This window comes from Ctenopharyngodon idella, chromosome 7 (genome assembly GCF_019924925.1).
Source record: "Ctenopharyngodon idella isolate HZGC_01 chromosome 7, HZGC01, whole genome shotgun sequence".
In the NCBI taxonomy this organism is placed as follows: Eukaryota; Metazoa; Chordata; class Actinopteri; order Cypriniformes; family Xenocyprididae; genus Ctenopharyngodon; species Ctenopharyngodon idella.
The window spans coordinates 10,093,750-10,105,855 of record NC_067226.1 but is presented as its reverse complement, the minus strand read 5'-3'; the positions used below and the strand labels follow the sequence as shown (position 1 = coordinate 10,105,855).

At 37.9% G+C, this 12,106-nt stretch overlaps 1 protein-coding gene across 2 annotated transcripts; it reads left to right on the top strand.

The window, feature by feature from the left end:
- Positions 1-6,105: 6,105 nt before the first annotated feature.
- Positions 6,106-11,448, top strand: irx6a (iroquois homeobox 6a). Of its 2 annotated transcripts, none has more exons than XM_051901645.1 (7): positions 6,106-7,032; positions 7,917-8,180; positions 8,565-8,674; positions 8,779-9,074; positions 9,169-9,807; positions 10,205-10,310; positions 10,894-11,448. In XM_051901645.1, the coding sequence occupies exons 1-7, from the start codon at positions 6,967-6,969 to the stop codon at positions 10,931-10,933; spliced, it is 1,521 nt and encodes a 506-aa protein (XP_051757605.1). In that variant the 5' UTR covers positions 6,106-6,966; the 3' UTR covers positions 10,934-11,448. The 2 variants fall into 2 exon arrangements, with proteins under 2 accessions (XP_051757605.1, XP_051757606.1); XM_051901646.1 differs by having other exon boundaries at positions 10,205-10,319.
- The last annotated feature ends 658 nt before the right edge of the window (positions 11,449-12,106 follow it).

Here is a 12,106-nt window from a genome sequence, read left to right as displayed (position 1 = left end):
GCAGCACAACTGTTTTCAACACTGATAATAAGAAAAGTTTTTTTCTTGAGCACCAAATTAGCATAATAAATGATTTCTGAGAATGTGATGTTTCCTGTGAAAAAAATTTCTTCAAGCCTTAAAATAGCTTGAATGTAACTCGACACCCTTGCTTCATTTAGTATACATGGATCTATTAATATGCTAATTAGCCCCGCCTCCACTCACTCACACCAGCTCAGAGATCCACTTGGTCAACTTACTGAGGTAAACGCTGCACAATGGTATCACTCTTTACAACGTTGGACACATAAGGGTAATTAATATGATTAGCCCTTTGCTTAACTACGTTATCAAACAGCTCATAATAATATGTTGCTAATGTTACACAAACCATGTTCCCGTTCGCCATCTTAGAGTCAGACAGCTGCCTTCTAAAAATCAATATCCTTACGCCGTGTCTACACTAGACGTGACCGTTGTCGCATCGCATCGCGCCGCAACAGCTAAAAACTGTCTACACTGAACGCGACAAACCGACCGTTGCAAAGCACTTGGACTACGTCAGTAATAGAACGGGGAATTCGTTTACTGTCGGGAATTTGTTGTGTCACGTCGCGCCGCATCCAGTGTAGACAATACCACTGATTATGATGGGTTCTATTGTCTTTTGACGTATCGCGCTACTCGCGTCCGGTTTAGACATGGCGTTAGAAATGCTTTGAACAACTTAGAACGTCAGTGGAGAAAGGCATAGTTCATCATAACATTGTAATATACATCATACACCCGCCATATTGCTAAATCTACCCGATTTTTCATATCAACAGAAAAATATACCAGGATAACCTTCTCTTTAGACCCCCCTGCTTCAGAGTGGTCATAGTTAATGATATGCTAAAGCCCGCCAGCACGTTGACGTGATTGGTTACAAGTGATTTCAAACCGCGTTTTTGAGACTGTCTTTAGATCACTGCAGTTTTAAAGAGAAAATAATCAACAATGGTGTTGACTTATGAATTTGCACGTTTTGTCTTAAAGCATATTAAAAACTCCACATAGACATATAAACAACATTAAAAACTTGGCAGACCCCAAACTTTTGACAGGTAGGCTAGTGTAAAATTGTTTAATGCACAGCTAGTGTAATAGTGTAAAGGAAAAACACCTTCTCTGTGTTCTGCTTTAAGCACTGGAGCCTTACACAGCATATATTTAACCTACAGTATATAGTATGAAGACAACATGCATACATGTGCACATACTGTACATATGCAGCAGATTCAACAAACTCACTAGAGGGCCTTTTTAGAAATACACAGACTGAGTCATCCAAGTATCTGCCAGTTAAATCTCTGTGTAACAAGTTACAAATCCCTGACAGCACAGAAACACTGATTAAATTACACTGGGGCATTCAGAGGTGCTGCCAGCTAAACAGCCCTGTTTACACAAACTCAACAAACCAGTAAAGAACAAACCTAAATGTACAAACCTAAATAAACTATAATGCACCCATACATTCATCCAGGGACACTGTCAAATCTCCCAAAGTAGTGTTGAGTGTCTTTTGTTTGCCACAAGTTGAGAAAGTATAATAATGAAACCTGTATTATATACATATATACACATACATATATATATATATATATATATATATATATATATGTGTGTGTGTGTGTGTGTGTGTATATTATATATATAAAAATAAAAAAATAGTGTAATAAATATAAAAATAACTAGATGTTTTGTTCACTTGTATACCGAACTGATTCTGTAATATGTGAAAATAATAAATATATTGTTTTAGGCATACTGTATGTGCCATGTTATAAAACAATGATTCTAATCAGCAAATAGAATGTGTAATCAACCATTTACAGAAAATGGAGCAATTATATGATCTCAAGCTTGACATTGAGGAACAGACGTCGATGCAATTCTTACTTTATTGCATGAAATGCAAAGCTTTTATTAACATAGCTGGATTGATAACTTTATTACCTCTCTAGTAGACAAAGATAATTGAAGAATGAAGTCTCCCTTACTCCGGTCAATTTATCCATCTGCTTAGATGAAGTTTGTTTTGGATTTTGCTGGGCACTGTTATGGCCACATCCATTATAATTTGAGGGCTTCTCATTAGAATATTTATTACTTTCTTTTCAATTTTTGGATAATTTAGCAGTGTTAATACCTGGCCAGGAATGAAGCAAGGAGAGACAGTGAGCAATAATTCAGGATCTCGTATGTCTGGGATTCATCTGAATATATCAGGAATATCAGACTTGTTTAATGAGATATCACTCTGCTTCGATCCTGAGTGTCCCCTCCCTTTCACTCTGCCCCTCTCTGAGCAGTGCCTTATTATTATTTCATAAAAAAGCTCTGATCTGTCTTATGAAAAAGCAGAAAAGCTTTGTGAAATTCATTAAAGCAGCCTGAGAAATGTATTAAATGAGAAGGTGAAGCTGGCTGTTGGTTTAACCTTTCTGCTGTGAGGCTTTGAGCCTCCATAATCCCTATGCAAGGCTAACAGAGGCCCAGACACACACACACACACACACACACACACACACACACACACAAAAGTAAACGAAGAGACCATTCAAATTTCAAATTCCCTTGTCACAGAGAATGCTATAATTCAAAGTTTGGAAAACGTAAAAACTATCCATATTTCCATCCATCTATCCACTTCAGAAGAATGCGGACAAAACATATTCTTAGGAATGGATGTGTTGACAGAAACTATCTCTTAAAGGGTTAGTTCATCCAAAAATGAATTACTCACCCTCATGTCGTTCCAAACCCGTACGACCTTTGTTCATCTTCGGAACTTTTGATGAAATCCGAGAGCTTCTGACCACCCTATACACAATATCATTATTGTCTGGCTCCTGCATCAGCATCACACGCATGCGTTGCGCTGCTCACGTGTGCAACGCCAGCCAATACTGAGCTGCATTCTGACATAAACACGGAAGCGCTGCACTGTGTTTCCTACGTCAACAGAATGACAGGGAAGAGAAGAAATTGTTTAATAAAGTCGTTATTTTTGTTTTGTTTTGTTTTTGCATACAAAAACTATTCTCGTCGCTTCATAACATTAAGGTTTAACCACTGTAGTCACATAGACTATTTTAACAATGTCTTTACTACCTTTCTGGGTCTTGAAATTTGTTATGACGTTGTTGTCTATAGGGAGGTCAGAAACTCTTGGATTTCATCAAAAATATCTTAATTTGTGTTCCGAAGATGAACGAAGGTCTTATGGGTTTGGAACAACATGAGGGTGAGTAATTAATGACAGAAATTTCATTTTTGGGTGAACTAACCCTTTAAGATCCTGAAAGCAGTGAGACCATAGTGATGAAAAGTGATAGGTGTGTAGGACTGGTCAGTGTGTTCTACCTCTTCAATTAAGGTTGATTTAACTTACGACCCCCCTCCACCCCCCAGCACTGATCATCAGGGGCTGCTCCACATGCATTATGGATGAGGCTGCCAATATGCACTTGGGCTATCATGCGTGCCCTTGCAAAAGGCTTTAGAGAAACTACAGTAAACTATCACATAGGATATTCTGACCTTCCTCTTTCTCTTTTTGTGCTCATAACAGGAGAGGTGTGTGGAATCACTGATCTAGGCTATAACACAAGGGGAACAGTGGGGATAATTTAAATTAGAGTGTGCCTACTGCTTTTTGAAAATCCTCAATAATCACACTTGTTTATTTTCCTCTTTGATTACTAACAAACGAATTGTAAAACCTTATAGGAGAGACCCTGGCTAGTTAGCACATGGGCTATATCTATAGGGTTTTGTGTCAAAAGCCCAATTACATGTTTTCTCTAACAGTTTTGTATTTGTTACAAACTTCAAGAAAACTTCAATCAGAATATGTTTTAAGTCTATTAAAATTTTAACATCCCGTGTTTTTCCACTGTGAATACAACAAAAACTACTAGATTACATTTTTTTTTTTAAAAAACTATATAATGAAGGTATAGTTATTAACAAAACGTTAAACTGTATTCTAATGACAAGGGTATTCTTCATAAATGTCAGTCATGTCACAATTTTATTGGGTCAAGTTTGTGTGTTTTAAATGTTATACATCAATTTAAATATAATATTTATAGGCCAAATTGGTTTGGACATTTCTAAGCATTACCCTATATATTTTGCTGTTTTGTAAACTTTTTTTTTTATTTTTTACTATTTGCCAAAAAAACACTACAATATGTTGTTTAAAGGTATATATACATACATACATATACACACACACACATCCAATAATAACCCTGGATTAAAGAAAACTGAGACAACCTCAGTCTCCCCTACACATATGTATACACACACACACACACCCCATTTCACAGTAGAATCTCATCCGTCTGTCAGTTCCTATTAAGTAACACGTCTGTTACCACGAAGCAGATACAAAGTATTCTACAGAAATAAAGGTAGTTCAATTTCTCACCCTTATGTCATTCCAAACTCCTCTGTCTTCTGTGGAACATAAAAGAAGATATTTTGAGAAATGTTTGAGAAGTGTTTTTGTCCATTCAATGAAAGCCAATGGTCACCAAAACTGTTTGGCTATACTAACATTCTTCAAAATATCTTTTTTTGTGTGTTCTGCAGAAGAAAGTCGGTCTGGAAATGACATGAGAGAGTAGATGACGACAGAAGTTTTATTTTTTAACAGTCCCTTTAATTGACTGTTTATCTTCTTCATGAGAATAAATCAAATCTGCTAAAATGTGGCTTGTATATACTTCTCTGTTTTCCAAATGCTCGACACAGAATATGTTGAGACTGCGGTGAGTTGAACTGAACGTGGCTCTTGATGGGCCTGCAGGCTCCCGTCATTACAGCATACCCAGCTCCATCACCACGACCGTTCACTTACTCGCAGCTCTCTGGCGCCTCTCGAAGAGTGAGCATGTAATCGCAAAAAGATCATCGTGGACAAGGTTCTCGTCCTTTTTAATGCAGGGTCATTGAACTATGTATCTCATGTTATCTATATGAAAATGATCAAAACTGGGAGTAGAGGAGACTGTCGCGGATTTCCAAGCGCTTGGAAGCGACCGCGTGCGCTGTTCTGCTGCGCGTGAGGAATGGAAATCAAACAGGAGTAGGCTACTACTCAGTTCTTTTATTTCAGATATCCCACAGTTAATTAAATTAATATTTCACAGTGTGATGATACTAATTTAAGTCGTAGGATAAGGACGGGGGTGTTTTGCCTTTATCAAGACCACATGTAACCAAAGGGTTGAAATCAAATTTTCTTATTAATAAACCAAATTTTCTGGTTAATAAACAGGCTAAATATCTTAATGGTAATCTAAGATGCAAAAAAAAAAAAAAAAAAAATTACAAAACACGTTTATATGATGGTTAAGTTTAAGGATAGGGGTGGCTATACACTACCATTAGCTCAGAATAAAAACAATATAGGCCTAAATCATGTTCCCACCGTGATAGAAAAACAATCGTGCGTGTGTGGGGGAGAGAGGGAGAGGGGGAAGGGGTCTTCTAATTATATTGTCTAAAACATTTAATAAAACTGCATGTATTAAGCTTTATCCATATACTTATTCTGCGTGAGGGAGCGTTATTTCTACCATCCCTTTTAAGTACGCATCCTTCAATTAGAATGCTGTTCCCGTCGCCTCCCACTACTGCCGTATAATTAGACTTGAGAGATTCAGCTAATTTCTCTCTCTCTCTCTCTCTCTCTCTCTCTCTCGGTTCCATTCTGATCGTCTAATTTCACCTCAAAGGCATATTTTCACGGTGTAACTCGCTGGTTAAACAAGGCCATATCCATTTGTTAATTGATGCAATTACGCATTTCTCGTAATGGTCGCGTAGGTCCCGAGATACGCATCAATCAGTTTTCTGTTGACCTGCCAGAGGTTCTCTTCACGTCTGCCGGGACTGGCCCTCTCTCTAATAGAGAGAGATGGAAACATCATCGTAATTAACATCAGGTCGGACCTCTGATCGGTCAGACAGATGCGAGCAAGGGTCCTGCAGATCCCTCCTTCAGTTCATTTGCTCATCATCAGGGTAGTGTCTGAAATGTAATAATAATAAGAGAGGAACCGAAAACATAATTTTATAGATAAAACAGATAAAAGACAAATATATTATTATTTATATAGATAAAAAATAAATTATAGTTATGATTAAATCTGATATATTGTGATATATTAACTTAATAAACCTGAAAATATTTTGCATGACTAAAATATTGATATGGACGGAATTAAGGAGAGCACGGATATCTAACAGGTAATAAAGCGTTATTTGACATTACAACCTAATTTGTATATGAATATCCAAAATAATCTTGGTTGATTGCGTCTTACAATTAATTTGACAAAAATTCATTATCAAAAAAAAAAAAAAGTTTATATTAATTCTATTGCTTTTAGCAAGCCCAGTGATACTTTTTGCTCTCAAATTCTTAAAATACACCACTGTTTAAAAAGAAAAGGAAAAAAAAAAAAAAAAAACAGAGGGGACAGGGGTGTGCAAAACACACCTCAAGAAAAGCGCGAAGCATGACGTGATTGGCAAAGACATCATTCTATCCTCGCCGTCCCGGGATTAGAATGACGTCACACTGATACCCGTGCATGGATGAATTCTAAAGAACTATAGAGGCACAAATAATAGCACAACCACAAGTTCATATCTTGCAAGTCTTACGTTATCCTTTAAGCTTTCTACAGCTGTTTAACAACAATATTTTTGTACTTGATGAAGCTTAACTCTAATTTCTCATTTCCTTAAGGGGATTATCTTATACATATAAAACTAGGGCTGGCGTAAACATCCTCAGTGCTTCCCAGTTAAGTGCAGTCATCTATTATTGAGCGAAAGGCCGAGTGTGGAAATGTGTGTAAGACGGTGGATTTGAAGTAGATTTGGTTTCAATCGATCAGCAGGAGAAGAATATTGCTTATGGTAACAAAAGAAGCAGCTATGTCTTTCTCTCAGTTTGGATATCCTTACAATGCAACTTCTCAGGTAAGCATGAAAATAAGATATTTTTCTCATGTAGACACTTAATGAGCGCGCATGCATAGGCTGTTTTTTCCACATTCTGTCACAGTCTCTGTACTCGGTAACTAACATTAGGCAGCAGCAGCAGCAGCAGCAGAAGATTGTTCTGTCACTAAGTCCTAAACTAAAGTTAGGCGATATCGTGGGGTTTGTCAATATTTATAGTAATAGGTTATTTGAATTATAAATGACCTCACGTGTTGTTGTAAACGTGTAAATTACCTTTACGGTGTAATTGTTTAGAGTGAAAGCGAGACTCCTCCCTTTGCCGGTTGCCTTTGCAAGTCTGTGTGTCTAAACTAATTAGACATTTACAGATAACTGATGGATAATTTCGACATCATGACTTACAACCAATTATAGTTTTATTTTAATGTAAAAAGACGGCTATATTGGCAAAAGAATCCGGGCTTGCTGGTGGATAGCCTAACTTTCCTTCCCTGAAGCAAAACTTAACAGAAAGTTTTACTTTCAGCTTTAACAAAACACTAATGTTGTTGATTTTTTTTATTTTTATTTTATTTTTTTTACACTGAACAAGTAAATCAGCTGGCAAAAAATAAGGTTCGCCCTTTTTTTGTTTTTTAAAGGTATGTTTATATGGATATGTCAAAAAAAAAAAAAATCACAATAAAGTCTTAAATCAAATGAAAGTACACTTCTTATCTTTATGAATAAAACGCATGAACGAGAATAAAATTGAAAACTGTTTCAAAAGGAAGAGTGCAGTTCTACACAAAGCTTCTTAACGTAATCTTACCTTACTTTTGTTTTACTAAGGAAACTGTGCGCATGATTTGTAACGCAAATATAAAATGACATGTCTATCCACAATTTTCTTCATGCAGTTCTTCGTGTCGGCAAACCCCAGTACGACTTGCTGCGATTCGATTTCCAGGTCGGTGACGGAAGGATCGAGCGCGTCTCAGACCGCAGCCTCCTTCTGCTGTCCCTCCTATGAGAACCGGCTGCTGGCGAGCACGCGGACCGAGCTCAACGCCGCGCTCGGGATGTACGGCTCTCCCTACGCAGCAGCGGCGGCGGCAGCAGGGCAGAACTACGCCAACTACTTTCCGTACAGCGCCGACCCCTCTGCCATCTACTCCAGCCTGGTACGTGTAGCACTCTCATCAGATATAGCGCGGGTCCTCCGTTCAATCGATTGACTCATTCAAGTCACGGCTTGTTATTGATTATTTTGGCTTGGTAAGGGGATCAAGCTGTCAAGCTGTCTGGTGAAATAACTTTGAATAATCAGAAGAAATAAACAAATGAATGAAGCGACACTGCATGTCATGTGCTTGATGTAATAGGGCCTATAGTTTAAAGGGGAAACACTAAAAAGAAAAGTTTTTATAGTTTATCATGCAAGTTATATAATTTAGAGACAGTAAGAATGTAAAAGTGCTGTTTCCATTCTAAATAATAAATGTCTTTTGCTAAGTACAGTACCAGTAATATCACATATTAAAGTTTTTTTTCTTTTTAATCTCTAGAACCCACAATATGAAATCAAAGAGGGGTCAGGCAGTCTTCATGGTACTATAACCCAACCTGCCGCCTACTATCCATATGACCACTCACTTGGCCAGTACCAGTACGACAGGTGAGATTTGCATCTGTCCCACCTCTAATATGACAAATTTAAACATGCTGAAAATACAAATGGTGTTAAAAATTCTAAACATGCTGCTTTTTAACTTGATCCAGGTATGGGACGGTTGATTTTAATGGGTCAACACGGAGAAAGAATGCCACGCGTGAGACAACGAGCACTCTCAAAACATGGCTTTATGAACACCGGAAGAACCCATATCCTACAAAGGGTGAGAAGATCATGCTGGCCATTATCACCAAAATGACTCTCACGCAAGTGTCTACCTGGTTTGCCAATGCTAGAAGGAGACTCAAAAAAGAAAACAAAATGACCTGGTCCCCCAAAAACAAAGCAGGCGATGACAGGAAGGAAGACCTTAATAAGAGTGACCCAGACAGCATTACCAAAGGTACTCTTGTCAGCTAATAAATTAAATGAACAATCTGTAAATAAAAACAAAAAGCATTAAACTGTGTTTGCTGTTTGCAAATCCTCTTGCATAGATTCCAAAGACAGTAAAGATGAGCGGGACCTGCAGTTCAGTGACCTGGATGACATAGAGGACGAGGACTGTGACAAGCTGGACAGTGACTGTGAGAAATCAGGTCAGGATGACCTCCCGACTTCCTCCCCTCTAAAGAGAGACTGTAACCCTGACCTCCCTCTCCACTCGAACTTCCCATCTTTTCCCTGTGGTCTAAAGGGTTTGGGGCCTCTGAACCCCGATTACCTGGATCCTTTGGGATCCAAACAACAGCAGCAACAGCCCTCACCTCAGTCCACCTCCATAAACACTGTGACACTATCTCACTTTGAGTCGTCGGAAAAACCTCGGATCTGGTCGCTCGCACGTACGGCTGTCGCAGGGGTTGTATTAGGCACGCAGAATGGTGGGGATGTACGAACTGGGCCCGTGGACTGTCCGATGCAGGGAGTCAGGCTGCCCACAGTCGGAGGAGTGCAGTGTGGGGAGCTGAAGGGCCTTCAGGACCCTACAAACCTCAGCAATACTGAAAGCCTTTACGAAGAAGGACTGCAGGGGATACACAAGGCATACAGTAGCGGGAGCTACAAAACCCTTCAACTTCATTCTTCATCCTATCCTGGACTGACAGAATCCTGCCAGTACTCCTCAATGGAAGGTACAGCGTTTCTGTGTTTACGGTTCATTACAGAGATATAGAAATTAACGAGTTATTAGCTTTCGTAATTCTAAATTATCATGTAATATTTCAATTATTCAAAAAACCGGTAACACTTTATGTTAAGGCGATGTAGTTACTGAAGTTACATACACTTACTATAGTAATAACAATAATTGATGCATAATTACAATCAACCCAAACCCTATAGTACATGTAGTTAATTAATACTACTCAGTACTTATTTGTGTAATTACACTGTAATAACATCACCTTAAAATAAAGTAACCAAAATACCTAACTAAATATGCAAAATAAAACAAATAAAACATCTGTGTACATGCTAAGTCTGTTTATTGACAGTTGTTGTGATCTTGTGTGTTTGTATGTACTACAGGCTTCCCCAGTGCAGGAAAGACAGAGATAGAATCCAATGAGCTCAATGACACGTGTCCAACAATCCAGAATACTAAGACCACTGCATTCAGACCTGTGATGAAGAGGTGAGGCAGGTGAGCATGAGTGAATACACACGTTAACACATGTACCTATTATGGGGGGGTACTTATATAACTGATATGCCTCACATAATAACAAGAAGGAAAATGATCAACACACTGCATAAACTTAATATGTACTAGGCTTTAAGAAAGATCTGCAAAGAACATGCATGTAAATGTATCTGCAAACTATTGTTTGGCTACAGTTTTTTTTTTTTTTTTTTTTTTTTTTTAAAAGAATCCAATCATCTAGGATTACATAATGTGTCACCCCACAGCCTGCACTCAAGTAATGCCATTACACATACTCACTATAGTAAAGCATCTCTGATAACAGTAAACATTTGCGCTGCGCAGTCATCGGCTAACTGATGAACATTATTGGATTGCTTTGGTTATTTCAACTATACTGCCCAACTAAAAAACAATGATGTATCTTTCCATTTAGTATCTGTGTGATTTGAGGAAATGAGATATAGATATAATTTCATCACACAGTTATCCAATATCACCTGTCATTTTCATCTAGCCTAACTTTCACAATATTGGCTCATACTTGTACATTTCCCTTCTCCCTCTGAATTAGGACTGCGGAAATGCCAATAAACATGGGGACATTTTTATGATCTACATTATGCACTATGGAATGGAGTCAATGAAGAACTATAAGCCCGTGGCAGCAGACACTTGAAATAGTAGCACGATGAGTATGTGTGCTCTTCCTGGAACTGTGAAAACTAGAGGCAGCCATAATTTTGCACAATATGATTTGATGGTGTCAATAACTTTATGCAATGTTTTGTGTATGAGGATAAATTGTGATTTCTTATGTTTGCATTGGCAATCGTAGTTTAGTAATTCTATTTATCTATTTATTGTTTGATTATCCATCAGCTTTATTTATCTGTTACCATGAGTCCTCTCAAGGTTTTGTTGTGTGTTACATTTATTTCTCTGTGGTCATGTATTTAATGTTATGTGATTTACTTTTTTGGAAGCTGGTGTAAACTTTACAGTCAGTCTTTTTACTTTTTATTTATTAATCAAAAATAAATGAGGTGCGATACTGTGCTCCTGAGGTAGTTTATACCAAGAAAACTGTGTATAAATGTCATGTTATTTATAAAATATTTTATAAGAACTAATTTTCTCATTTTTGTTTAATGATTTTTGATTATTAATCAGATATAGCTCTGTACTGTTCAGTTCATCCTCTTGACTCTATGCGTGAACCCGGGACGTTGTTGGAAGGTCATAAATTCAGAGGAGGACGTGAATGGACTCAGCAAGGGTGTGAAGAAAGGGTACATCCGTTTCTCATTGTCATTATTTAATCGGAATTGGCATCAAACACTTTGTTACTGTTCAGGCTCAGAGCGAGGCAGGAATTGGTTATGAATGCAGCTTTGTCTCCACTGCGCGCGAGCAGGTTCATCATCATCCAGTTCTTGTGTTAACAACGAGGTCACGCGGGAGCATCCATACCATGAAACGCGCATCAAGTGTTTTGATGTTGATCAGTCAATTGCTCGAACTAACATCCCTGGGGATTTTTAAGCACCCAATTAAACTTACAAAGCAATTGCTGGGCTGGTTCAAAACCACAGAGAAACACATTTAGACTTACTGTTTCCGTATAGTGTAGATAAATGACTGGGCGTATAAAACAGTGTGAATTTATTTATCTTATTTCGATTTAAATTTCCATCTGTCACGCTACTAACGCAAGATTTATACCGAGTATTAGTGAGAAAAATAAAGCTCGAGTCCTCAAACTTTTCTGTCAGAAAACACGAACA

Coding starts and splice junctions, on each gene's coding strand:
- irx6a (XM_051901645.1), top strand. CDS start 6,967: ATGGTAACAAAAGAAGCAGCTATGTCTTTCTCTCAGTTTGGATATCCT. Junction 8,675..8,778: donor GGCCAGTACCAGTACGACAG/GTGAGATTTGCA, acceptor AACTTGATCCAG/GTATGGGACGGTTGATTTTA. Junction 9,808..10,204: donor CCAGTACTCCTCAATGGAAG/GTACAGCGTTTC, acceptor TATGTACTACAG/GCTTCCCCAGTGCAGGAAAG.